The sequence below is a fragment of the Ictidomys tridecemlineatus genome, chromosome 15 (assembly GCF_052094955.1).
Source record: "Ictidomys tridecemlineatus isolate mIctTri1 chromosome 15, mIctTri1.hap1, whole genome shotgun sequence".
Taxonomy (NCBI): domain Eukaryota; kingdom Metazoa; phylum Chordata; class Mammalia; order Rodentia; family Sciuridae; genus Ictidomys; species Ictidomys tridecemlineatus.
Window position 1 is genome coordinate 5927406 of NC_135491.1, and position 26504 is coordinate 5953909.

General features: G+C 56.6%; 3 protein-coding genes and 1 long non-coding RNA gene across 10 annotated transcripts in view; 3 read left to right on the forward strand and 1 right to left on the reverse strand.

Annotated features, from left to right (window-relative positions):
* Positions 1–16369, forward strand: part of Lrrc4b (leucine rich repeat containing 4B) — a 33181-nt gene extending 16812 nt beyond the window's left edge. For both annotated transcript variants that reach the window (XM_078031549.1, XM_078031548.1), the window contains exon 3: positions 13991–16369. In XM_078031549.1, coding sequence (XP_077887675.1) covers positions 13991–15826 — 1836 coding nt within the window. In that variant the 3' untranslated portion in view covers positions 15827–16369. The remainder of the gene's footprint in view (positions 1–13990) is intronic.
* Positions 6246–21333, reverse strand: LOC144370707 (uncharacterized). The gene is made up of 2 exons (XR_013430619.1): positions 21246–21333; positions 6246–7929 (listed from the first exon to the last, which is right to left on the reverse strand). It is a non-coding gene; the product is annotated as an uncharacterized LOC144370707 (long non-coding RNA).
* Aspdh (aspartate dehydrogenase domain containing) lies at positions 18098–21056 on the forward strand. Its single transcript, XM_005341667.5, has 7 exons — positions 18098–18765; positions 19143–19287; positions 19527–19611; positions 19699–19848; positions 19930–20150; positions 20220–20374; positions 20887–21056. Exons 1-7 carry the CDS (start codon positions 18264–18266, stop codon positions 20928–20930), a joined length of 1302 nt encoding a protein of 433 aa, XP_005341724.2. The 5' UTR covers positions 18098–18263; the 3' UTR covers positions 20931–21056.
* Positions 21334–21373: 40 nt separating the features above from the next.
* On the forward strand, positions 21374–25377 carry Josd2 (Josephin domain containing 2). Of its 6 annotated transcripts, none has more exons than XM_078031556.1 (5): positions 21376–21532; positions 22208–22370; positions 23947–24072; positions 24828–25022; positions 25105–25377. In XM_078031556.1, exons 2-5 carry the CDS (start codon positions 22225–22227, stop codon positions 25223–25225), a joined length of 588 nt encoding a protein of 195 aa, XP_077887682.1. In that variant the 5' UTR covers positions 21376–21532; positions 22208–22224; the 3' UTR covers positions 25226–25377. The 6 variants fall into 6 exon arrangements, with proteins under 6 accessions (XP_077887685.1, XP_040136094.1, XP_077887682.1 ...); XM_005341666.5 differs by having other exon boundaries at positions 21377–21532; positions 25126–25377; XM_078031557.1 differs by having other exon boundaries at positions 21396–21532; positions 22211–22370.
* Positions 25378–26504: the final 1127 nt, after the last annotated feature.

The following is a 26504-nucleotide window of genomic DNA, read 5'->3' on the forward strand; positions in this document are numbered from 1 at the left end:
ACCTCCATGAGGACAGGGACCTCGTGCTATTCCCTGCTGTGTCCCCAGCACCTGGAACAGAGCCTAGTGCGCAATAGGCATTTAGCAGATGCTTGTGGTGAAGGGAAGGGGCGCTCAGGAGCTCTTGCCCTGGCCCTTGGCAGAAGCCTGGAACCATCTGTTGGTGGGATTCCCACGAGGCCCTCCTGGGAGAACTGGGGAGGCTCAAAGGTCCCCGTCACCTGTTCCCATGTGCTTCTGGCCTGGGGTGCAGTACAGGCAGCAAGGCCCTCAGCAAGCTCCTGGGGACAAAGTACCCCAAGGGAGGTCCCTGTCCTCACTCTGGGGGTTGTCACCTGGGGACAGAGGGGGATAAAATGCCCTCCTGCCACATAAGAGGGGTGGTAGGTGGGGTCCAGGTGTGGAATGAAGGATTTACTTCACGGTTCATGTTTTCCTGCTGGGGACGGAACCAGGGCGGGGGTTGTTTTCGCATCAGCAATGGTTCCTGGGCCCCAGTGGTTTGTGAGAGAGGTGGGGCTTCCAACGCCCAGGCCCTCCAGAGATGAAGCCTTCTAAGGCAGCGGCCAAGAGACCATCCTCTTGCCCTCCACCTCCCAGCCCCAGGCTGGTCCAGGTGCAAGGTGGGCCTGGTGGGCACCCTCGGCCTCGCCCTCAGCCAGCATCCAGTGTGTTGCCCCTGATTCTTTCTACCGGGTGTGCTCTTGCGAAAGCTCCTTGTTGCTTTGTGTGAATGTATTTTTAATTCATGCAAAGGGAGCTGTGTTAGAGATTGCTTTCTTTGTCTTGCTATTTTACCGGGCCTGAGCTTCTTAGAACCCTGCATGTGGCTGCTTCTGTCCCCTCAGTGACCTCAACTGTGGCAGAGTTCCCCTTGATGGGCACCTGCCCCCTTGCCCGTCTCCCCAGCTTCCCCATCATGGAGCCTCACCAGGCCCCTGTGGGAGCTGAGTGATGATTTCTCTGGATATGTCCCGGGGGAACTGCTGGGTCATTGGCTAGCCAGGTATTTAATTACACTAAGTACTCCTGGGGCCACCTGAGGCTTTTGCGGGCTACCCCAGTCCCTTCTGGGTCTGCCACGAGGTCAGATGGCAAGGAAGGCTCCCTCCTAAGAAACCTCCCAGCCCAACCTGAGGAGGTCTTCTCAGAGAGTCACGTCAAGGAGCCTGGCAGCTGGCATCCAGAGCAGCCTCAGTCCCCGGCCATGGGGACTGCTGTACAGCTGACCATGGAGCACACTAGGCCTCCAAGGTGGAGGTTAGCAGGTGCCTAAAGCACAATTCTGAAATTATGAGCTTGCAAGGAAGGATCCAAGTAGCATCTCCAGTTCATTTAAGATCAACAATGCTGTGTGTGTGTGTATATTTTTTTTCTTAAGTTATTGGTGGACCTTTATTTTAATCATTTATTTATATGCAGTGCTGAGAATTGAACCCAGTGCCTCACACATGAGAGGCAAGCACTCTACCACTGAGCCACAACCCCAGCCCTCAACGATGCTTTCTTTAAAGACTGGGGACACCCTGGATGTCAACAGCACCTTCTCTCTGCACTCGCATCATGAGGGGGAGTGGCGTTTAATTTCTTCTTTATGTTTTCTCTATTCTCTAAATTTCCTGCAGTAAGAGCTTTTAATACTTTTTGTAATCAGGGAAAAACAATAAATGCAAAATGTGTCATACAAGCTGAAGAAAAACTCACCCCTGGGATTTGCTCACCTTTGCCTGGAGGATGGGAGTGTGCTTGGTGGGGGCCTCTTAGGTGGGAGGGCCTCCTAGGCAGGGCCGCTGCTCCCATTTTACAGATGTGGAAACGGAGGCTCAGCTGGCTCAGAATGACTTGGCCAGAGTTGTCCAGCTAGCTGTGGCCCTCTGGGCTTGCCCTGTGCCCCCCGGAGTCACTGTGGGGAAGCCAGGCTGGAGAGCCATGAAGTGTGGCTTCAGGAACAGGAACGCAGCCACCCTGCAGGGCTGTGGCAGGCACTGAGTGGCTCTGCAGTCACTGCTGGCTCAGCACTTTTCAGGACAGATCCCCTCAGGCAGCAGGGAATATGGAGTTTTTGACTGAAGGGACATTTCCCTGCCAGAGGAAAAAAAATGGTAGGGGAGAGATCTAGAAGGGCCCCCTCCTGAGGTCAAGGACAGCTCCCTGCAGGAGGTGGTGGAGTGGGAGGGAGCAGCCTCCCTCTGCTGCCCCCCCAGGACTTCTGGTCTAACTGCAGCCTCTCCAGCTTCCAACCCAACTGTTTCCCGCGTCCCCTCAGGAGCACCGACCAGGGCCCAGGAATCCTCGTCATCTGAGCCCCAGTTTCCACACTTGTCAATGAGACCCCCTTAATTTGTGGGTTCCCGCTTAACCTTTTCATCTCTGTATAACACAGAGAACATGACATTAAATGTCCTTCTCAGAAGATCATCACAAAAGGAACAGTCCTGTAAATACCACCCAGCGCACCTAGGGCGGCACAGGCCTATGATCCCAGTGGGAGGCTGAGGCAGGAGGAGGGCAATTTCAAGGCCAGCCTGGGCGACTTAATGAGACCTTCCAAATAAAGTATAAAAGGGGCTGGGGGTGTGGCTCAGTGATAGAGCACTCTGGGTTCAATCCCTGGTACCAAAAAAATAGAGGAGGGTGTGGCACGTGCTGGGTGACATAGCAGAGGGCGTGGTGAAGGGCAGCAGCTGAGAAGGCTGGTGAGCAAGAGTCGCCAGTCTCTGGGAGCTCCGGCCATACCCCACGGCCTGAGCTGTGGTCACTGTGTGTCCATCTCAGTTACCACTGACCCCAGCACCTAGCACAGAGCCCACACACTGCAGGTGCCCAGAATGCAACTGTCAAACTGACGAATGTGCAGAATGGCTTGCCACCTGGCAAAGCCATCTGGCCTCCCGGCCCAGCGGCAGCCCCAGGAGAAGGTAGCAGGAATGTCACCCCCACTTCTCCGTTGAGTAGACTGAGGTCCTGAGGGGCTCAAGACCCCTGTTCTTCTGTCCATGACTGAAGTCAAGGCCTCCAGTCATCTCTTGGGGTCCTTTCTCCAGAAAAATAGAATCAGATTCCTGCAGCCCCTGGAGGAGGAGGGAGGGGCCGAGGTGGCCCCCAAGATTGCTCCAAGCAAACCTTGGCTTCCTCGGTGAATTTCATCCTCAGGGCAACACTAGGAGTAGGTCCCCTTATTGTCCCCATCTTACAGATAAGGAAACTGAGGCACAGGAGAGGAAGGCTCTCCCACCCAACACAGGATCCTCAGTGACTACCACGGCCAGCTGGCTGCGGGAGCGACTTCTCCAGCACGATTCCTGATGCCTCCTAGTGCACACCTGTCCCAAGCCCCAGGTGACTTGATAACAGGAGTGTAACTGGGTCCTGACACTCTGTGCCTCACAGCCCTGGCCTGTCAGGACATTCTCTGGGCTTCCTCCTAGCTTCCTGGCCTGTCAGTGGCCCCTGCCAGTTGCCACTTCCTCCACCCACAGGGGACTCCCTTCCCCAGCTGTCCCGCCTCCATCCTGCAGCAGGACTTGGCCAGCACTCCCAGCTCCTCCACCCTCAAGGGCATGCTCTCCTCTGCCCCATGTGCCTGCCCCAGGGACTGGCCTCACCCTCCACAGCCACCGCCCCAGCGCACCTGCCTCATGGGCCTCTTCCTTCTGGATCTGGCCAGCCCCCAGGGTCCACCTGCAGCACCCAGCTCAGCCCCAGGCTCATTGATGGAGCACCCACTGTGTGCCAGGCACCACTCTAGGCCAGTGGGTGAGCAGACACAGTCCTCTGTCCACACGCTGCAGATGGAGAGGCAGTAGAGGAGGTGAGAGAGAGCTGTCCTCTGTGCTGGAGGCAGGGAGGTCAGGGCCAGGGAAGATGCCTGGGAGGGAGGTGCCTGCCCACGGCTGAGCCTCCAATGCACCCGGCAGAGGTTGGGCGCAGCAGGCTGCACTTAGCCCTCACGTACCCTCTGCTTGGACCTCGGTGCCTGGCTGTTTGCGCCAAGGTCAGATGCCTGTCTGGGCTCCTCAAAGGCTTGTCCCCGGGAGCACTCGGGAGGCAACTCAGGGGTTATAAGTGGGAGGAAGGAGGGAGAGAGGGAGCAGCTCGGGCAGTCCAGCACCCACACTGGCCCCTGCAATGCTGCCAATCATGTCCTGGCCACCAGGGAAGTCCTGATGAAGAAGGGGGTATAAATCCCTTATCTCAGGACTAGGAAGAAATAGAAGAAGTCCAAGTCCTCATAAAAACAGAGTGAAAACAACAATGTATTTAAATTTTGAATGTAAAAATTTGAGGAGAAAAAAACACCCAGTAAGCTTTACTAGACTTTTGTTATTGGTTCATTACATTCAAAACACATTGGGCTGTGTGTGGCCCAGAAGTAGAGCGCGCCTAGCAGGTGTGAGGCACTGGGTTCCATCCTCAGCACCACGGAAAAATAAAGAAAAAAAGAAAGGCCCATCAACTAAAAAATTTTAAATAAAAAATAGAAACAATTTATCTTAATAGCATTAAGATGAACAATTCACTTAGTCATTTTCCTACCACAGTTAAATTTTTTTACAGCATGTCTTTATTTTATTTGTTTCATTTTTATGTGGTGCTGAGGATCAAACCCAGTGCCTCACACATGCCAGGCAAGCACTCTGCCGCTGAGCTACAGCCCCAGCCCCCACAGTTAAATTTTTAATAAAGGATTTCTTGACAATTTATTTTCTTAAAAGCCCCAGCTGGGGATGTGGCTCAAGCAGTAGCGCACTCACCTGGCATGCGTGCGGCCCGGGTTCCATCCTCAGCACCACATACCAACAAAGATGTTGGGTCCGCCGAGAACTAAGAAAAAATAAATATTAAAAAAAAAAAGCCCCAGCAAAACACAGTGGGCCTTTTTTTTTTTTTCCAGTTCTCAAAATGGTCACTTCCATGACTGAAATAGAAAGTCCCCAGAAGAGGGCCAGTTGCAGGGTACAAGGGTGAAGAAGAGCCCATTGGAGGCTGGGAGGCAGCCACTGAGGGGCCATGTCCCCTGCCTGAATCCTGCCTGCATCCCTGGCCCTGGCACAAGTGGGGTGGGCCCAGCAAATGGGGGCTGAAGGGCTGAGGGGTCTTGGAGGTGTGGGCAGCTGGGTGGCTCTCCCCTAGGCTCCTGTCCTGGCTCCTCCACTGTATGACAGAACTTCAACATCTTCATTAGGCCAGATGTCAGGGTGGGACGGGTGTCACCACCCACATGACCCTGCCATGGCCCCAGAGATCATTTGCTCTGGGGTGTTTCAAACTGTGCCTCAGGGAACCCCAGGCCTGCCTCCCCCACAGTCAGGCAGCTGCACAGCCTGCTTACACCATCCCCATGAAGCGATCATCTGCATGATTACTGTGGGCTCTAGGAAGGCAGGAGGCCTGTGTCTGTCCTGCTCCCAGCTGGACCCCCAGAGTCTAGCACAACACCTGACACAGGGCAGCTCTCAAAGAAAATCCTGTCAAATGAGAACCTGCCATATTTAAGCAAATGGGCTCTACACTCTAGGTGGGCATGAAACCCACGACAGCCCAACTCCATTTAGGGCTGTAGATGTGATGGAGACACCGTGTTGGATTCAGGAGAAGCAGACTCTGAGTCCTGGTGTGGAGCTTGAGGTTGAGAACAAGTGATTTTACCTCTGTGAACCTGGGTTTCCTCAGCCATTAGACCATCAAATATGGGGAAGGGCCAGGGGCATATGTGATATAGCCCCCATGTGATAGGATTTCCACAGGATTGATGAGATTATGACCTCAGAGCATAAAGCACATATGGCATATAGTAGGTACCTAGCAAACAGTGATTCCCCTTTTTTTTATTGGGAACCTGCTCAGGATGACTCTTTGTTTTAGAGTCAGCCTTGTATTATTTGGGAGCAAAAGAATGGAACTGACAAGCTTTGCTCTTTACGTAGGCGTGTTAAATTTTAAGGATAAAAAGGAGAAAATACATGAATCCTGAAAGCATAGAGAGAGGAAGTGGAGTCAGAAGAAATTCAAGCAATACAAAATAGGATAATAAATAGGAAAGAGTATATTACAAAAAAAAACAGAAATAGCACAAAATATTAAAGACTATAGGAATAATCCTAAGTATATTATAGTAACTACAATAAATGTAAATGGACTAAACTTCCAGTTAAAAGGCAGAGATTTCCAGACCAAATTAAAACCAAAACCCTAACTAGAAGATGAGGATGAACGATGCAAGTAGAAATGAGACATACACCAGCTGAAAGAAAGACAGTGCTACTTTTATAATCTCAGACATGTGGACTTTAAGGCAAAAGGCAGAAGGATTAGGAACCAGAATGTTAGAACTTTTCCACTCCCAAATTCTGCTACTGAGGATTTTGATGTGCTGTCACTGTCCTCAAACCAAAATGCATGTAGGCACATCAGCCAGTACAACTGGGTGTTCTCCAGTTCACCTGGGTCCACTGCTCAGCAGACTTGGCTGAGGTCGACCATGAGCAGGCCTCACACTGGGTGCTGGATGCAGACCTTGTTCCAACAGATTTTCGGCTCCTAGACTCACAGGCTGGACAAGGAGACAGGTGCATTGGACCAAATGACAATCAGCATGACGGGGCCTCATAAGAGAATGTGTGTGATGAGTGAGGGAGTAGAGGTCAAAGAGGGCTTTCCTGGGAAGGGCCATTGGAATTTCCCAGAGAACAAGGAGGGTGACATTCCAGGAAGTGGTGCAGAGCCTGTGGAAAGACAGAGAGTGGCAAGCAGAGTGAACTGTGTCCATCTCTCTCCAGTGGTGGTATAGCAAGGAGGCAGGGGGCAGGTTCTGAAGGGATTCTGACACCAGGTGAAGGGACATAGAGAGCCTGGGGAAGGCAGGAACAGGGACATGCTGAGTTCTGAACTTCACCTTAGATAATTCTAACAGCCAGTATGAAGGAAAGATGCTGGGGAAGGAACTAGAAGCCCAGAGACAGAACAAATGTCAGTACGGCCATTATCAGCTTGCATGGACGGTGCAGAAGTGAATGCTCTTGTGCATTGCCACATCCCGGATGCTCACTGTCTTATCCTGAGCACACACTAACTTGTTGGAGCCTTTCAAGGACTCAGGATACCCGTAAAGAACATGAGCTCAGAGAGGCTAAGACATGCCCAAGATCTAGCAGCTGGTCAGCAGCAAAGCCCAGATCCAACCCACCCACCTCTTCCCACCGCATTGCTCATGCTCAGAGGGGTCCTGCAGAGGAGGACACATGGCAGTTCTGTTCAAAGGAAGGGACTCACTGTCTACAGCAACCCAGGCTGCTTTTGCAGCAGCACCTCACCCCGCTTACTTCTCCAGTGCCTTTGACTGGAGTGATTGGCAGGGGGACCCCACCCCCTGGGGGATGCCCCTTCATCTCGGTCACACACATCTTCTCACTGCAACAGGACAAGGCACACTGAGTGGGAACAGGCTCAGGCTCCTCTGTGGACATGCCATCAGCACAGTCCTCCGTCCAGAGACTCCAGAGACGCCTGGAGAGCAGCCCCGCTGAGCTGGACGCTGACCCCAGCCCTGCCTGCTGCACACTCCCTGGCCAGCTCTGCTGAGTCACTTGGCCTCAGTGAGCCTTGGTCTCCTTGCCTCTCAAATGAGTGTGATGTTTGCCCGTGGGGTTGGGGAGGGGAGTAAGTGGGAGCTTGGGGTGCTGCAGAGGTGGGGCCATGCCTGGGCCCAGACCCGGGCTCTGCCCCTCCTCCCTGTGTGCTCCGCTGAGCCTTCTCCTTCTCTGAAATGGAAGCCCCAGACCACCGCCTGTGTGGCTGCTTGTTTCAGTCAGCTTTTCCGTTGCTGTGACCAAAAGATCTGACAAGGACAAGGCAAAGAGGAAAAGATTCTTTGGGACTCACAGTTTCAGAGGTCTCAGTCCATGGATGGCCAGCTCGGCTGCTCTGGGCCTGAGGGGAAGGACAAGACAGCAGAGTCCGGGGTGGAAGGAAGCAGCTCAGGACATGGCAGTCAGGAAGCCCAGAGAGCAAGCTCCACTCATCAGGGACACCCACCCCCGGGGCCTGCCTCTGCCAGCCGCACCCCACCTGCCTGCAGTTACGCCCAGTTGGACTGAGGCACCGAATGGGCGCAGGCTCTCTCCACACAGTCGCCCCACCTCTGACCGCCCCCGCATTGTCTCACGCGTGAGCTTTGGGGAGCACCTCACAGCTAAGCCACAGCATGGGTGAAGAAAAAGCTGGGGCGACAAATGTAGAGCGCCCAGCCCAGCCCGGCATTTGTCACCTGTGCTCAGTGCACCCTTACAGGAGCCAAGCCCTGCATGGACTATGTCTCGCAGAGCGCCCAAGTCTCCAGAGCAATGCTGCAGGGCGACCCTGTGACACACCTCCACAGGTAACACCCCCCCCCCGCCTGATGGATGATGGTTTCACTCATCCAAGAGCCGTGGGTGCCCTTAGGGCTGGGCCAGCAGGGTGACAGGTAGAGGAGGGGGCAAGGCAGGGGGAACAGTGTGTGCCAATGTGGAAGGCCTGGCGAGGTGGCCCAAGGACTGGTACCGGCTGTTGGGCCTCTGGAGTGGGGACTGCAAGTGAGGGGCTATTCAGAGGGAAGGGAGAGGCGGGTAGATACCAGTCAGGCAGTGCTCCCTGGGAGCATGGGGAGCCCTGCAGGGGTCTAGAGGAGGGCAGAGTCAGGGTCAGCTCTGGGGGTTGCAAGACCCCAGAGACAGACTGGAGGGGAGAGGCTGGAGGCCAGGCAGGAGGCTTGAGGCAGGTCCAGGGACAGAGGGTGGCCTGCACTGGGCTTGGAGGTAGAGAAGAGATGGAGGCCATTCAGAGGAAGTTGTGAGACTCCCAAAGAGGTAGCAGGGCAGGCCTGATGGCCCACCCCATGCTCGGGACAGCCGAGCACCTATTGACTGAGAAAGTGAGCTGGAGAGGCCTCTCAGCAGGAGCCCTGGGAGGGGGAAGGGGCAGGAGCAGGGCGCAGGTGCTCACTGGGAGCTGGGGAGGACTTGCACCCTCCAAGTGTGACCAAGACTCAGGGAGTTCTTGCTGGCACCTGGACCAGAAACCCCTTTGCTCTCAATTTTTCTGTCGGGACTCTTGAGTCCAACCTTTAAAAAGTCTGTTCCCTCCCAGGTGATGGGCCTGACCAGAAGCTCCTCCTCTCCTTACTGTTGTTGTCATTAGTATCAACAGCAGCAGCAACTGAGCACGGGCTTCATTCATTGCCAGGGTCTCCCAGGGTGCAGGGAAGGCGTCCTGTGCTAGGATCCTAAGGCGGATTCTGTTTGGGGGACGCAGAGCAGAGCCCAGCAAGGCGGCTCTCCCAGCCCAACTTCATGGAACTTCGACGCCATGTGCGCAGGAGGTGGCGGGGCAGGTTCCAGGGGAACTTGATCATGAGATTTCTGTGGCCTAGCATCCCGTGGGACAGGCTGTGAGAAGCGCCCGGCTGGATGTGCCTGAGATAGTCTCACTACGGGGTAAACTGAGGCTCCACGGGCCCGCAGGGAAGAGCCGGGGATCCTAGGCTCAGAAGACTTTCTCAGGCCCCACCTCGCCTTCCTGGGAGATGCTCCTGTGCCATCTCGCTCAGATACAGCCATGGCCACTGGGGACTTTCACCAACCCTCAGGACCCACAGTCTTTCTGAGTGTCCCACCCAGTACAGTGGAAATTAGGAAAAAACAGAAATATACCAAGAAAAATAAAGACCACCCTGACAATTTCAGCTCAGTGTCCAAAAGCAGGCACAGCCCTGGGCCTGAATTCCAAAAAGCCAAAAATGTTTAAGCATATTTCATGACATTAGAAAATGCTCCTGGTATAATATTATTAGAGGGAAATACAGGACCCTGGAAAGTATATCACATCATCAAAATTTTCTGAAAAACATTAAAAGATGGTGAAAAACATACCCCAGCACAAGAAGCGATTGGCAGGAGGTTTACACCGATCAGTTCATATGTGTAATTCTCTTGACTGATTTCTTATAATTTTTCACTAAAGTGATCACATATGACTTTTTCAGCAGAAGAGAAAGGCATATGAAAGTGGCTTTATCTGTTGTTCTAACTTGGTACCCAGCCCAGGCCTGGCCCGTGGGAGACTTCAATTAGTGTGTTCTAAAGGGGTTCCCTTCCCGTGATCCTTCCTACTCTGGGCTCTGCGTTTCCATCTTAGCCCAGATTCCACTCATTGTACCCATAAACCATTCAGAGTGGCCTGAGAATCGTGGCGTTGTAAGGGCCTGATTAAATCTCCTGTCTCTTTCACCTTGGGACAGCAAAGAATCTCCACCAGGCAAGTGCCCTGGCTGTTTTCCGTGTCCTCAGAAAATCTGGTTTCTGGGCAGGGACTGAACCTCAGTTCTGGTCAAGAGGGCCCCTCCTGAGCAAGGGGTGCAGCTCAGGGGCAGGAGCATGCTTGGCATGCTGGAGGCCCTGGCCTCATCCCAGCATAAAAACGGGGGTGGCAGATGAAACATTCCAAAAGGGGCTGTAAGCTGGGCACAGTGGCACACATCTGTAATCCCAGCAGACAGGGAGGTAGAGGCAGGAGGATCATGAGTTCAAAGCCAGCCCCAGCAAAAGTGAGGTGCTAAGCAACTCAGTGACACCGTGTCTCTAAATAAAATAGAAAATAGGGCTGGGGTGTGGCTCAGTGACAATTGATCCTGAGTTCAATCCCCAGGACCCCCTCACACAAGGGGGGGGGAGCTGTTTTCAAATCCACACCACTGAATGCCTGGGAACTGCTCTCCCACGCTCAGTGGTCCAGATGCAGACCCTGTCCTTGCTGGAGGGGCCCAGATTCTGGTGGATGAGATGGAAACAGCAGTCAGCTCAGCATAGATGGAGGCCCAGAGTAGGGGTGCCATGACCAGGCTGGGTAGGCAGATGGGGAGGGGGCAGGACTCCTCTGGAACAGGTAACACCAGAGTTGGGTGTCAAAGGGAGCAGGGAGATAGCCAGAAAAAGTAGTGGAGGGAGCAGCAAGGGCCAGAGGGTGGGCAGTTGGCTGTGTTCAGGGATGGGCTAGGAGGGGATGAAGGGGAAGGTCCTCGGGATGAGCTGCTGGGGCAGGGTCCCCTGGGGATGGATTGCACCAGGAATGGTGGGAGGCCTGGGAGCAGGGAGGGTCAGGGGAGCCGAGGGTAAAACAGATTCTTCTGTTGCCATGGGGACGTAGAGGCGGGGCTGCAGTGGGACTCACAGGCCCAGGAACAGGCAGGGGACCAAGAAAACGTCCCGTCTATGCTACCGATTTTCAACGGAAGCAGCAAGGGTCTCCCTCCGCGGGTGGCGCAGCGCATGCGGCCTGTGGTCGGAAAGGCTCAGCGCTCTAACCCCAAGGGCAGGGCTCAGGTTACTGCACGCCAATAAAACAGTAAGAGAACGGTGTGTGGAGAGGCGCTGAGCGCTCCCACCTCTCTGCCCTCCGAAGTGGCTTTCATCAGCTCCCTTCACGGCAGGAGTGGACCCCGAGGCACCAGAGCTCCAGTGACAGGTCCTACAGCCAAGGAGGAGGAGGCAAGATGTGAACAGGGCTCTGCCATTCCAGCCACACCCGCGGCCTCGGTTTTCTTGTCCGTCCAATGGGAACAGCGGTGCTGCGGTGCGTTGTGGCCCAGCCAGGGAGGGCGGGCGCAGGCTGGCCAGCCCTGCCCAGCTCTCCCACCAGCTAGCCGCTTCTGTGGGCCTCGGTTTCCTCCGTTCTAAAACGGGGCAGCGATAGTCCTTGTTCATAGGGCCGCTGGAGGATAAGGCACAATTGAGTTCATGAAGCATCACGGGCGCCGAGAAGGCTCCTGGTGAAGCTGCGCCGTCTAACACTTGGGCCCAAGTCCACCCAAGGTGCACCCGGAGTGCCAAACGTGCTGGATTGGGAGCGCAAGCGACTCGTTCATCAGTTTTCATCTTGATTACATGGTAAAAGGATGATATTATTGGTACATCAGCTTAAATAAAATATTAGAATTGATTTCATTATGTGTCAATTTTAAAAGAAACAAAAAAATTGATTTCACCTGTTCAGTTTTGTTTTTTTAATATGTGGATCTAGGAAATGAGGAAGTGCGCATGTGGTTCACATGGCATTTCCACTGGGCAACGTGGGTGTAAGTAGTGGCCGCTATTATCATTCTGTGACTATGACTTTGCCAAGAATATTGCATTCCTTATACTGAATGCCTTTCAGGTACAGTTTTTTTTTTCCTTTACCTTTTCGTTGTTAGTTTTGTTTTTATTCCTGCTTTTTGTTCATTGGGGGAAAAATAACAAAAGAAAAAATTGCCTATAATCCCCAACATCTGGAATTCAGTGCTAAGAACAGCTTGGAGGATTTCCTCCCAGGCTTTTTTGGCACATGTAGACAGATACCTAATTCTTAGTTTTATGAAATTGTGATTGTATAGTATCCTATCTGGGGCTCCCCATCCCCACCCCAATATTCTACACAAGCATCACCACATCACTAGACTTCAGACATGTGATCTGACGGCTGTGTGGCCTTCTGTGCCTCAGCGCACTCAGCATGGCAACAGGAGGACCCTGTGAGACTGCCCACCATGCCCCAGCCCAGCACTGTCTCTCCTGTGGTCCCCAGCCCCAGATCCTACATGTAAGTGGTAGCCAAGGTCATGGGCTAGGAGCTGGGACTCCAGTTCCAGAGGGCCTTGATCTAGCGGCAAATCTACTCTTCCCTCTGTGTCCTTGGACAAGTCAATGCACCTCTCTGTGCCTAATTCACAATCCCTCCAGGCTAGACGTGTTTGGGCACTCTGATATTAGAAAGGTGGTAAAATGCAGCATATATTTTATAACATACTCCTGATCAAATATGTAACTATTTCTATAGTGAAATGTTTCAATAGTCAAGTGAGGACCAATAAGAGCCTTAAATAAACCAGCTCTGTGGTACACACCTACAATTCAGCTACTCCAGAAGCTGAAGCAGGAGGATCACAAGTTCAAGACCAGTCTGGCAACTTAGTAAGACCCTGTCTCAAAATTAAAAAAAAAAAAAAAAAAAGGAAAGGTTTTGGGATGTGGCTCAGTGGAAAAGCACTTGCTTAGCATGCATGAGGCTCTGGGTTTTATCCCCAGCACTGCAAAAATAAATAAATAAACAAAATACTTTCACGTGGAGTTTGGTATCAAAAGTATGAAAAATATGGCTTTCAGGGTTTTGTGAATTTTGGGACTGAGGTATTGAATAGTACCTACCGATGGCATAGGGCATTAGAGGGTTAAATGAGTTATTACCCATAAACCATTTAGAGTAGTGCCTGGCACCAAATAATGTTCAATGCCTGTTAGTTACTACTATTCCTATTCTTGATCTTTTATTATTTTTTACAATAAGTATAATTTACACATAATAAAGGACCCCGTTTTAAGTGTACAGTTGGCAATTTTGACAGTTACACTCACCCACATAACACCACCCCAATAGACAACATTTCCATTGCCCCTGAACGTTCCCTCATGTCCCTTCCCCCTGCCCCCACCCCACCCACACTAGAAGACACCCACTGGGGACCCCTGGAGCGTGGCATCAGGCCTCTGGCTGCCTGGTGGGGCTTCCTCTGCTCCGCCCAAGGCTGGAGGGAGCGTGGGGGGGCGGTTCCTTCCTTGAGGGCGAGGGGTAGGGCTCTGTTGTGGGGACGAACCACTGTGCTTGCTGTTCACCCGTTGGTGGACATTTGGGGTTTCCATTCCAGGCTGTAATGAACAGAAATGCTGTGAACACCCACGCCGCGACTGTTGCGTGGACATCTGTTTTCATTACTCTTGAGGAAGAGCCCAGGAGTGCAATGGCGGAGGCGTGGCAGCCCCGTCTTAACATTGTCAGCAGCTATAGTCTCTTCCAAAGTGGTCTCACCATCTGATTCTCCCACCAGCCAAGTATGAGAAATCCGGTGGTTCCACACTCTTGTCAGCACGCGGTGCCCTGTGATGGTCAGTATCACTGATCCGTTTCTCCTCCCCACCCCCAGGTGATCCGCACAGACACCTTCAAGCACCTGCGGCACCTGGAGATCCTGCAGCTGAGCAAGAACCTTGTGCGCAAGATCGAGGTGGGCGCCTTTAACGGGCTGCCCAGCCTCAACACGCTGGAGCTCTTTGACAACCGGCTGACCACGGTGCCCACGCAGGCCTTCGAGTACCTGTCCAAGCTGCGGGAGCTCTGGCTCCGCAACAACCCCATCGAGAGCATCCCCTCCTACGCCTTCAACCGCGTGCCCTCGCTGCGCCGCCTGGACCTGGGCGAGCTCAAGCGGCTGGAGTACATCTCGGAGGCAGCTTTCGAGGGGCTGGTCAACCTGCGCTACCTCAACCTGGGCATGTGCAACCTCAAGGACATCCCCAACCTGACCGCCCTGGTGCGCCTGGAGGAGCTGGAGCTGTCGGGCAACCGGCTGGACCTGATCCGCCCGGGCTCCTTCCAGGGCCTCACCAGCCTGCGCAAGCTGTGGCTGATGCACGCCCAGGTGGCCACCATCGAGCGCAATGCCTTCGACGACCTCAAGTCGCTGGAGGAGCTCAACCTGTCCCACAACAACCTGATGTCGCTTCCCCACGACCTCTTCACACCCTTGCACCGCCTCGAGCGGGTGCACCTCAACCATAACCCCTGGCACTGCAACTGCGACGTGCTCTGGCTGAGCTGGTGGCTGAAGGAGACGGTGCCCAGCAACACGACGTGCTGCGCCCGCTGCCACGCGCCGGCAGGCCTCAAGGGCCGCTACATCGGCGAGCTGGACCAGTCGCACTTCACCTGCTACGCGCCGGTCATTGTGGAGCCGCCCACGGACCTCAATGTCACCGAGGGCATGGCCGCCGAGCTCAAGTGCCGCACGGGCACCTCCATGACCTCCGTCAACTGGCTGACGCCCAACGGCACCCTCATGACCCACGGCTCCTACCGCGTGCGCATCTCCGTCTTGCACGACGGAACGCTCAACTTCACCAACGTCACCGTGCAGGACACGGGCCAGTACACGTGCATGGTGACGAACTCGGCCGGCAACACCACCGCCTCCGCCACCCTCAACGTCTCGGCGGTGGACCCCGTGGCCGCGGGGGGCGCCGGCGTGGGCGGGCCCGGGGGCGGGGGCGGCGGAGGCGGCAGTGGCGGCTACACCTACTTCACCACGGTGACCGTGGAGACCCTGGAGACGCAGCCCGGGGAGGAGGCCCTGCAGCCGCGGGGGACGGAGAAGGAGCCCCCGGGGCCCACGACGGACGGCGTCTGGGGAGGAGGCCGGCCGGGGGACGCGGCCGGGCCTGCCTCGTCGTCCACCACGGCGCCCGCTCCGCGCTCCTCCCGGCCTACGGAGAAGGCGTTCACGGTGCCCATCACGGACGTGACGGAGAACGCCCTCAAGGACCTGGACGACGTCATGAAGACCACCAAGATCATCATCGGCTGCTTCGTGGCCATCACGTTCATGGCCGCCGTGATGCTGGTGGCCTTCTACAAGCTGCGCAAGCAGCACCAGCTCCACAAGCACCACGGGCCCACGCGCACCGTGGAAATCATCAACGTGGAGGACGAGCTGCCCGCAGCCTCGGCCGTCTCGGTGGCCGCCGCCGCCGCGGTGGCGGGCGGGGCCGGCGTGGGCGGGGACAGCCACCTGGCCCTGCCCGCCCTGGAGCGCGACCACCTCAACCACCACCACTACGTGGCGGCCGCCTTCAAGGCGCACTACAGCAGCAACCCCGGCGGCGGGGGCTGCGGGGGCAAGGGCCCGGGCGGCCTCAACTCCATCCACGAACCTCTGCTCTTCAAGAGCGGCTCCAAGGAGAACGTGCAAGAGACGCAGATCTGAGGCCGCCGCGCCTCGGCCCGCGGGACGCGGGCGGGTGGGGACCGCGGCTCCCGCCCCGCGGCGCGCGCTGGGGTCCGGGCACGCGCCTCCGCGCCCCTCGCCGCCCCACCGTCCGGGCGACCGGAGGGGACGCGAGATCAGGAGAAGCGGCCGAGCCCGCGCGTTTCCTCGCGCCCTGCGACCAAGTCCCGCCCGCCCGCCGCCTTCCAGGGGAGAGGAGCTTTTTTGAGGGGTGTCCTTTCCCCTCGTCCCAACAGCCCTCCTTTTACGGTTCATTTTTTGCAGTTTGACGCCTGTCCCTCCCTCCCTCCCCCACCCCTGAGACCCAAGAGACAGACGCCGCCGGAGCTGGCGACACCCGGCGTCCCCGCGCTAGCTCCGCTCCCGGCTGCCGGCCGGTGGCTGGGGGTCGGGGCGGCCAGCCCCTCGTGCCCATAGACTCTTTTGATACTGAAGGGAGGTTTGCGTCAACGACTACCTGCTCTGTAATTACTTTAAAAAAAAAAAAACACGGAAAAAGTAAAAAAAAAAATTTTTTTTTTTGGTCATGAAAGCATGGAGGAGACCCAAAACAAAATGGATATGGGTGGGGACCACAACGAGGGGGTGGAACCGAAGCCTCACAGGTCCCAACCAGCTTGGCTCATCTCCAGGTGGTCTTAGGCGCCCCCCTCCCCCCAGACCCCAGAGAGGGTTATGGTCACCCGGTGCACACCTGCTGCTCCCATGCACCTCCCGGCAGCCAGTCCCTGCTGGGAATTCTCACACTGCCTCCCACATCTCGGCTGACAACATGGCGGGGGCCTAAGGCTGCAAAGTAGCACTGGCTGGGTGGCCTAAAACAACCGCGTGTATCGTGTGGCAGTGCTGGAGGCTTCAAGGCCAAGCTCAGGTGCCAGCCGTGCTTTGCAGCATCGTCCCCCAGTCCTTCCCCTGTGTTGACACATCACCTTCCTGCTGTATGTGCCTGTCTGTATCCACCTGGGCCTCCATGCAGGGCCAGGTAACAGGAGATTAGTTAGGAGCCCACCTCCAGGAAAAGCGTCTCTTAACCTGATCATTGGAGACAGCCAACCATCAGAGGCCACATTTGAGGTACCAAAGGTCAGGACTTCAACATCTCTTTCCAGATGGCAAAATGCAACCCATGACAGGGTCCAAATCAGAGGGTCCTTCTCCACTGCAGATCCCCCCAAGCCTGCTGGGGAATGAAGCAAGTGGCTGAAAGGGAGCATGGCTGGTAGGGGTGGGTGTGACAGGAGGGTGGCTCCAGCTACAGGAGGCCTGGGGAACATCAGGGGAGTTGCAGAGACAGGACAAATGCCCAGGAAGGGGAAGGGGACTGAACTCAGGGACAGACTCTGGGGTCCTTCCAGAAAGAGTGGTGCTGGGCCAGGCCAGTGGGCAGCTGCAGGGGTGAGTTGGACATCTCCGGGGGTACACAGTCTCCAAGATTCAACCTCAAGAAGGCTGGAGTCCCCAAGGCTGTCATCACAAGCAGGAGGAGACAGAGGGAAGCAGAGGGAATGAGGAGCCAAGTCACCCAATGGCCCCTCCCCCATTTACTTTGGCACAGCTGCCCCCATATACCGGTGCCCTGAACACCAGGGGGGACACTCCAGCCCTTGGTAGAGGCCACCACACAAGGTGGGGAAGGAGGAAGCCCCCACTGCATGCATCTGTGTGCCCCAGAGGGGTCTGGTCAAGGGTCTGCATTCCTGGTGCCTGCCCTCTTTCCTGGCTCTGTGTCCACGGCACCTTATCTCTTCCCCCACCCAGGGCACTTAAAGTGAATTCTTTCCTTATCTTCGGGGACAGTGCCACCCCTGCATCAACAGTAGGGCCTCTGGCCCTATCTGCCTGTGCCTGTCTCCTCTGGGCAGGTCGACTTGGGACAAGGGCCACTAGCTCTGGATCTTTCATGCTTTCTCCAGGCCCTTTCAGTGCAGATCCTGGTTGCCATGGCAACACTGTGGTGGTACCAGGTGGTGGTGGGGGCAGGGAGCCAGGCCTGCTGCAGCTCAGCCATCTCCAGTGCCAGGCCCGCCAGGCCAGGCGCAGGGACTGTGCTGATCCTGGGGGCACTCGGGGACTCCCCAGGCTGCGCAGGTTCCTCCTCTGTGATGTGCTGCTGGTGGGGAGAGGGAAGGACAGACTGAGACGGGGAGCAGGAACACAGGGAGAGGGGAAATATGGGGGAAGCGGCTCGAGGCTGGGGGGTGAAGGGTGGAAAGACAAGGTGAACTGAAGGACGATGGGCACTGGAGGGAGGTGGGACTTGCCAGGGCTGAGGGGTGCAGAGAACGCACCCCCTCCATGGGACTGGAGGACACTGGGACCTGGAGCCCCTGCTGCCTTTTGGGAGAAGCAGGGGCACAGCCAGGCAGAGGCCTCCCTCCCACCTAGCACTTAGGGAAGGTGGGGAGCGGAGGGGAAAATGAGGACCTGGGAGCAAGGGGACCAGCTGAGGGCCCAGAGTCCCTGTCACTGGCTCCTCTCCACAACCCAAGCAGGATGCAGTTTCCATGACAACCTGGCCAGCCAGAAAGGAGGCGGGGGACTGCAGAGGGAATTTTCCACATCAGCAGGAAGGAGCAGTGTGGGCTGCAGAGGAAAGAACTGCCAGGAAGGCGGGGGCCATACCAGGCCCCGCAGCCCCAAGTCCCCACACCTTCTGCCCTGTCCTCCCAGCCAGCCGGAGGGCAGAGGGAATGCAGGGAAGAAGCCTCATCCCGCCCCATTCTGGCAAACCCACTTCCACCCACTGTGCAGGAGGCTCAGGAAAGGGACAAGGGTCAACTGTCCAAAGATCAGCAGCTGCCCAGGCCAGCTGGGCAGTAGGCAGCACAAGGAGCTCCTGCCACAGCCAGCCAGACTCAAGGGCATGGCCCTGGATAAGGCCCCTTGGAAGGTGGGGGTGGTGGGCTATGGCCGCCTTGGTGAGTCGCTTATCATCTTGGGCTCCTTCCTCAGGACCCTTCCCAAAACCACCACAAACACATTTTTTATCTGTGTCCACCTACCCAGTGCCTTCCCAGTCCCTTTCTCCGTCTGTTCCCATCTGGGCCTCTATCGCTGCTCTCTGGGGATGTTCCCCTTTCTCTGTAGGACTCTCTGTCCCCCTCTATCTCTGTCCATCTATGTCTGTCTCTCTGGACCTGTCCGTCCTTCCTCCCCCTCCCTCCCTCCCTCTCCCCCCCCCCTCTCTCTCTCTCTCTGAATCTGTCCCTTCTCTGTGTGTCTCTGTCCCCACTCTTCTTCTGGCCCTCATCTCCCTATCTCTAGGTCTCTAGCCCTCTCCTTTCCCTCTCCGCAGGACAATCCCTTGTCTCCCACCTTCTGGATCAGGGACCCGAACTGGGCCTAGAACTTGTTTTTGTTTGGAATCGTGACCCAGGACGCATGGCAGGGAGTGTGCCCTCTTCTCTGCAGCTCCAGGATCTTGCTGCCCTTGGGGAAAGGTCAGTGGCCTTCAGTGAGAGTGGGGCGTCCTCATGCTCCTGTTCTGGCCTTTCTGAGCTGTGTCTGATGTCAGGCAAGTCCCTGACCCTCCCTGGGCCTTGGGTCACTCCAACATGAAAAGTAACAAGCACACCCAGCCCAGGCCAGGGAGACTGACAGCCCTCCACAGACTCTGAGAGAACCTGGGGAGGGGAGGCCTAACTACTCCCCAAGGGCCCCCATCTCTCCCCTCTTCCAGGCACCCTGATCTTGTGGTAGAAGTGGCCCATCCCCAAATAATCCATGAATCTGGGGCACAAATCTTGCGCCATGCCAACCTCCTGGTGAGTCCTCTAAACCCACACCCAAGCCCTGACCCCTTCAGCCATCTGTCCCCTGAACTCAACCCTCCCTACCTTCGTCCACCCCAGGTGGGGTCCCCCTCAGCCCTAGCTAACCAGACCACAGAGAGGCAGCTCCTGGGGGCCTCACACCGCTGGAACCATGCTGTGTTTGTGGCCCGAGGGGCTCTATGGGGGACTGAGGACATCAGCAGATTGGATGCAGCTGGAGGCCTCCAGGTGAGGACCCACTGGGATCCCCAGGGATGAGTAGGGGCTTGCAAAGACCCCAGTCCCCCTGACCCCAGCTGTTGCTTCCAGAGCCTCCGTGTCACTATGGCCACACACCCGGATGGCTTCCGGCTCCTGGGACCCCTGGCTTCAGCCCACATCACTGGGCCTCGCACTGTGCTCTATGAAGGTCCTGTCCGTGGCCTCTGCCCATTTGCCCCTCGAAACTCCAACACCATGGCAGCCGCTGCCCTAGCTGCCCCTAGCCTGGGCTTTGACCATGTGATCGGGGTGCTTGTGGCAGATCTCAGGTGAGCCAAAATGAGCAGGGGTTTGGTCTGGGTCCCCGCCAGCCAGACTGACTGCCCTGCTTCCTGCAGCCTCACAGACCTACACGTTGTGGACGTGGAGCTGAAAGGTCCCCCAGGCCCCTCAGGCCGAAGCTTTGCTGTCCACACCCACCGAGAGAACCCTGCTGAGCCGGGCGCTGTGACTGGCTCCGCCACTGTCACAGCCTTCTGGCGCAGCCTCCTGGGTGAGGCTAGACCCTCCTCCGTGCTAGTGGCCCCTCTCCCTGGGCTCTGGGTGCTTGTTCACAGAGGCTGGGGTCTTGGGCTCTGATTCTAAGTTTTGCTTCTCTCTGTGAGTCTTTATTTCTGAATCTTCTTAATCGTTCCACTCCACAACTTGAATTTTTGTATATGTCTCCATCTCTGTCCATGTCCCCTCTGAGTCCCTGTCCCACCTTCTGAAGGCCTCTGTCCATACCCCAATCATCTCTCTATCCACACCCCAAGTAAGTCTCTATCTGTCCTTACCACAAGTCTCTGTCTCTGCGTCGCTATCTGTTCACACCCCAAGCCAGTCTACCCAGGTGTCCACACCCCAAAACTCTCTGGGTTGTCCTCCTTCTTCATGTTCCTTCCACGCTGGTAGTCCCTTCACTTTTCTGCCCCACCCCCAAGCGTAGGTCTCTTCTCTCCGTCTTTCCCTCGCTCTTTTCCTTCAGTGATCTTTCATTGCCCATCTTCCCCCCTCTCCCTGCAGGATGCTGCCAGCTTCCCTCCAGGCCTGGGATCCATCTCTGCTGAGAAGCCTCTTTCACCCTTGAGGACATCTTGTCTGACTGATGTCTCCACCACCTCTGCCCCACTCTTGTCCCGGCCGCACTTTCCCAGGACTCCCTACTGTCTCAGTAAACCAGAGACTTTTCTAGATCTGTCCATCGTCTGCTTCCGTGATTCCCTCTGTGACGCCACTACGTCTGCACATTGTACATTTGACGCCATAGCAATAGGCGGGCCCACACCTCAACAAACCCCCTGGAAACTATCGCGAAAGCTTACGCACTACATTTCCCAGAAGCCTCTGGGTAATAGTGGGCGTGGGAAAACGGGAGGGGTCACCTTCCGAGACACATTTCCGGCATGTGCCGCAGGGACCGACGGAAGTTGTAGACCTGTTTTTTAACGGGTGATAGTACACTTCCGGGCCACGCAGCCTGGATATTCCGTGCGGAGAGTTTCGCGGGGGCCGCCGGAAATCGTAGTCCGAAGCGCGGGTATCGCTGGGAGCTGTAGTCCGTCCCGCCTGTCCAGTCAGCGCCGTGCCGCCGCCTTGCACTCGGAGCCTAGAGCCGCCGCCCAGGGGGATGCGGGAACCCCTGGCACGGGGGAACGGAGAGGCAGGCGGGGTGAGGGGCGTTGCCAGGCGAAGGGCGAGCGCCGCGGTTGGGGTACCGGTCGGGGAAAGGGCTGTAATTATTTGGTGTCCGGGGAGGGGGCCTGTTTGCCATGTGATAGAAAAAGGAGGTCCTGTTGCTTAGTGACTGGGGAGGGGTCCCTGTTGCCAGGTGACAGAGGAGAGGACCTTGTTTAATGACTGGGGAAGGGGAGTCTTCTGTTGCTAGGCAACCCAGAAGGACCCTGTTACCTAGAGACAGGGGAGGAGAGGAGAGGAGAGAATTCCTCTATTGCTAGGTAATCAGAGGAGGGACTTTGATACCTTGTGTATGGGGGAGATCATCTGTTGCTAGGTAACCAGAGAGTGCTCCTGTAACCTAGGAACAGGGAAGAGGGGATCCTCTGTTGCTAGGTGACAATGATAGGGACCCTTTTACTTACAGACATGGCAGGAGTGGTTCTCTCTTGCCAGGTGAGCAGAAGAGAGACTTTTTAATTTTTTTGTAAGAATCGCCTCTGTTGCCAGAAGACGGCCCAGGGAACAGGGTCAGGTACCCAGTGTCCTCCCAGGCTACTCCCAGCCTGGCCTTAATCTCCGTGCCCAGGGGGCCTGCTGGAATTTGGACCTCTGAGGTTGGCCCTCTAGATCCTGGGCCCCTGAGCACCTTCTCCCCTCCCAACCTTAGCAGGAGCTGAGGACAGCATGTCCCAGGCCCCAGGAGCACAACCCAGCCCACCCTCCGTGTACCATGAACGGCAGCGCCTGGAGCTGTGCGCAGTCCACGCCCTCAACAACGTCCTGCAGCAGCAGCTCTTTAGCCAGGAGGCTGCCGATGAGATCTGCAAGAGGTGACTGTCACCTGCCCTGACTCTCTCCAGGCCGGCTCAGAGAGGCAGAACAGCCCACCTGGGATTCACTGTGGGGCCCAGATATGCTCCTTTAGCTGCCTGAACTGGAGCCTGGGACTAGGCATGGAGCTGCTGCTTCTTCCACCCATCAGTCCCTGCGTCTCAGCCCAGCTAGGCCTCACCCTCTCTTATCACAGACTCTCAGTGGCCAGTTTTAGTCCTCTAGTACATTCTACACCTAGCCTCCGAGCTGACCCTGCCCCTCCCCTGCTCCTAGTCCTCTGGCTCCCCAGCCTTTCTTTGAGGAGTGTCCCCTTGGCCTGATACCCAAGGCGCTGCCTGCTCTGGTCCCTGCCTGCCTCTGCAGCTTCATCTCTCTGTTCTCCTCAAGCCAGAATCTCCGCAGCCCCTGAAGGGGCTCCCCTATGGTGATACCTTTGGAACTTTGCATGTCCTTTCCACCTAACATGGCTCCTGCCTCTTGGCAGCCTTCATGTCCTGCCTCAAATTTCAAGCATCACTTCTCCATATCTCCTTCTTTCCCTCCTCTGGCCCCGAAATCTGGCCCCAAGCTCTGCTGTCAGGACCTTCCACCCAGCCTTCTCCTCAGCCTCCTCACCTCCAGTCTCTCTTCCAACAGTGCCCTCTTCCAACATGTGACCCCAGAGAGATCTCTTTATATCCAAGGATGGTCCCGCCTCCCTCCCCCAGCTCCCCAGCATCCTCAGATTGATTGTTATAGGATTCCTTTGTCTCCTCTGTCATTCAAAAATAGGGGTTAATCTACTCTTTCATGCCAAGGCCATGATGGGGGCCCAAAGCAGCCCTGCCTTAAGAGAGGTACAAGGAAAACAGGCCCACAGAAACCCAAAACTCATTTCCTCCCCCCCTGCCCTGCCTGCCATGGGCCCAGACAGGGAACAAAGGTACAGTTGTGGAGAGGAGCAGGGCTGAGGGAGACGTGTGGCAGGGTGGGCCCTGGGCGGGGGAGAGCTGGGGGGAACAGCAGGCAGCTGGGACAGGTGGCAGGGAAGGGCCACAAATGCTGGGTGGAAGAGGTGGGGCTCTGCTGGGGAGACAGGCCTGGAGGGCTGGGAGCAGGGAGGGCGGGTAGCCCTGAGTGAGAGGCGAAGGCCTCAGAACACAGTGGTCTGCCAGGCCTCATGCAGGGGGCTTGGTTCACTAGGGGAGCCCAAGAGCCCCAAGCCCAGCTGGAGGCCAGGAGACTCCCTCAGAGGTAGTGACATCTGAGGTGGCTCTGGAAGGACACAGAAAGGAACTGCTGGGTGGGACTCTGTCCAGGGCTGAGAGCAGAGGAGGGATGGGGGAAGCTCTGGGCCACGAGGGAGGTGGCTGGAGGGGACGGCTGGAGGCTGGGTGGGGATCCAGGTAGAAGGAGTCAGAAGCCTGAGCTGGAGCCCTGGGAACGGGGGGGGGGGGTTAGGACAGGAGGGACAGAACTTGGGGTTGAAGAGAGGAGGGGTCAGAGGGGAAGCCCTGGGACCCTCGTGATGCATGGGAAGGTTGAGACCTTTCCAGGATCCCAGCTCAGACTCTGATCACCCACAACCACCAGGTTGGCCCCAGATTCCCGACTGAACCCCCATCGTAGCCTCCTGGGCACTGGCAACTATGACGTCAATGTGATTATGGCCGCCCTGCAGGGGCTGGGCCTGGCTGCCGTGTGGTGGGACAGGAGGAGGTAGGACCCAGCATGCTGTCCTGCCTTGGCAGCACAGTACTGTGTGGCCGGGTGGGATGAGGGAGGTTTGCAAGGCCTGTGCTGCAGCAGGCGGGTTGGAAGGCGGGTGAAGGACAAGGTGAAGGCCAGATGGTCAGGAGAAGCTGGCAGAGGATGACGGGCAACACGATGGTCACTAGGCAAATTAAAGGAGGGCGAGTGAGAGGCTGAGTGTGCCAGGCAATGGGAGCGCATGGATGGTTGGGTGAGTGAATTAAAGATGAACAGCACTCGTGCAGTGGGTCTCTGACAAGTGGCTGGTAACTGGATGGATGGGTGGGAGGTTTTGGTGGGTAAAGGACGTCAGGATAAATAGGAGACGGATCAGTGGGTGGTATTTAGTAGTTGAGGGGGGTTTGGAGGGTGGGTAGCTCGGTGGGATTCAATGCCTGGAGAATAGATAAGCAGGTGGGATGGTGGCCGTGGCTGGGGTTCTGGTAGGATGGATGCATCATGGAGGACGGGTGGGGTGAAGACTCAGTTGTTGGGTATGTGGATGAATGGACAGATTGGTGGTGGGTAGAGCTGGTGGGATGGTGGAGGTCTGATTGGCTGGGAGGCTTGAATAGGTGGACAAATGGATGGGTAAGAGGGAACAGGGAACAGGGGACTGGGGACCACAGAGGCCCACACCATCAAGAACCTCGGTAACATTTGGCCAGCTCATCAAGGCCAGGCAGAGCAGGCCTGACCCACGTCCCCTTCCCACTCCCCAGGCCCCTGTCCCAGCTGGCCCTGCCCCAGGTACTGGGGCTCATCCTGAACCTGCCCTCACCTGTGTCGCTGGGGCTTCTGTCCCTGCCACTGCGCCGTCGGCACTGGGTGGCTCTGCGCCAGGTGGACGGTGTCTACTACAACCTGGACTCCAAGCTGCGAGCACCCGAGGCCCTGGGGAATGAGGATGGTGTCAGGTGAGCCAGGGCAGAAGTGAGGCTGGGGCCTCAATGCTGGAATCCCGCTCTGCCCCAATTAAATGTGCTGGCTGGGCCTCAGTTTCCCCTTTCTCCCATCCAGAGCCTTCCTGGCAGCCGCCCTGGCCCAGGGCCTGTGTGAGGTGCTGCTGGTGGTGACCAAGGAGGTGGAAGAGAAGGGTTGCTGGTTGCGGACAGACTGACCTATGGCCTACTCTGCCTGCGCGCTGCACCCAGCCTGAGTTCCAAGTGCCGGGGAAGGGCCTGCGCTTCAGGCACCTGGAGAAGGCCCTTCCCCTTCCCCACGTTCCCACTCCCCAATGCCGCTGCTGCCTCAATAAATCTGCCAATTTGCTCCCTGCCTGATCTGTGACCAGCTGATCCCCTGCACCTGCTGAGGGTCCCTTTCCATCAGAGAGGCCAGATACCCTAGTGAGAGAGACGGAGGAGACCAAAAATACTGCTTCAGTCTGATGTGTGTGGTAGGGTAAGAGCTGAGCAGAATGCGAGGTTAATTTCTTGAGTCTCAATTGGGAGACAGACAGAAAAATGGTCCCCACAGATGTTTAGGAATCCCAGAGCCTGGAATATGTTAGGTGACAGCAAGGTTCCAGCAAAGTTGCAGTTGGAATTTGGTGACCCATCAGCTGGCCTCACAATAGGGACATGATCCTGGCTCAGGTGGGCCTCATGAAGCCACAGGGGAAGCAGGGGGGAGCTCATCCTGGGTCTGACCTCCAGAGGCGTGAGATAATCCACCAACTGTGGACAGTGGCAATTCAGGTGGGGTACCAGGCCTCAGAGAAAGGCCACTGGGCAAGGGCTTGAAGAAGGCGAGAGAGGGGCTTGGGGAGGATGTTGGAGAAAGGCCTCTCAGGTGCAAAGCACAGCTCCACAAAAGCCTGAGGACAGGGGAAGATGATGGCTGGCCTTTCTGGCCACGGTACAGACCTGGCTCTGACCCAGGAGCCAGGAGCAGAGGAGCCTGCAGTGAGGATCTACCACATCTCCACTTGAGCCAGGTCTGCCCTTGGGCCTCCTCTGCATGGTCCTGCAGGGCCTTCTCTCTCCCTGAGATGCCCTTACCCCAGTGGAGCCAGCCTCTGGGTCCAGCCTTGCTGAGGGACACCCTGGGCTAGAGCAGTCAGAGGCCCGCCATCCAGGCTCCAGGCTGGGGGAGACACAAGAGAAGGCCAGGTCTCCTGGCCCAGCAGTGTGGGGGCCAAAGGGGGTCTCCCAGGATGCTGTGGGAAATAGCAGAAGGTGAAAGGACAGGAAAAGGGGCAGGTCACCTGCAAAGGCACAGAGACAAGAGTGGCCATGGGGAGGGCCTCCAGAATGGGAACCGACTAGGTGAGAGTGGCAATCCAGCGGGGTGCAGGGCCTCAGAGAAAGGCCAGCTGGGCAAAGACAGGAAGAACATCCCCACAAGTGCTGCTGCTCCTCCCAGTAGTTACCTGAAGAGGTCAGGGGGCGAGGTGA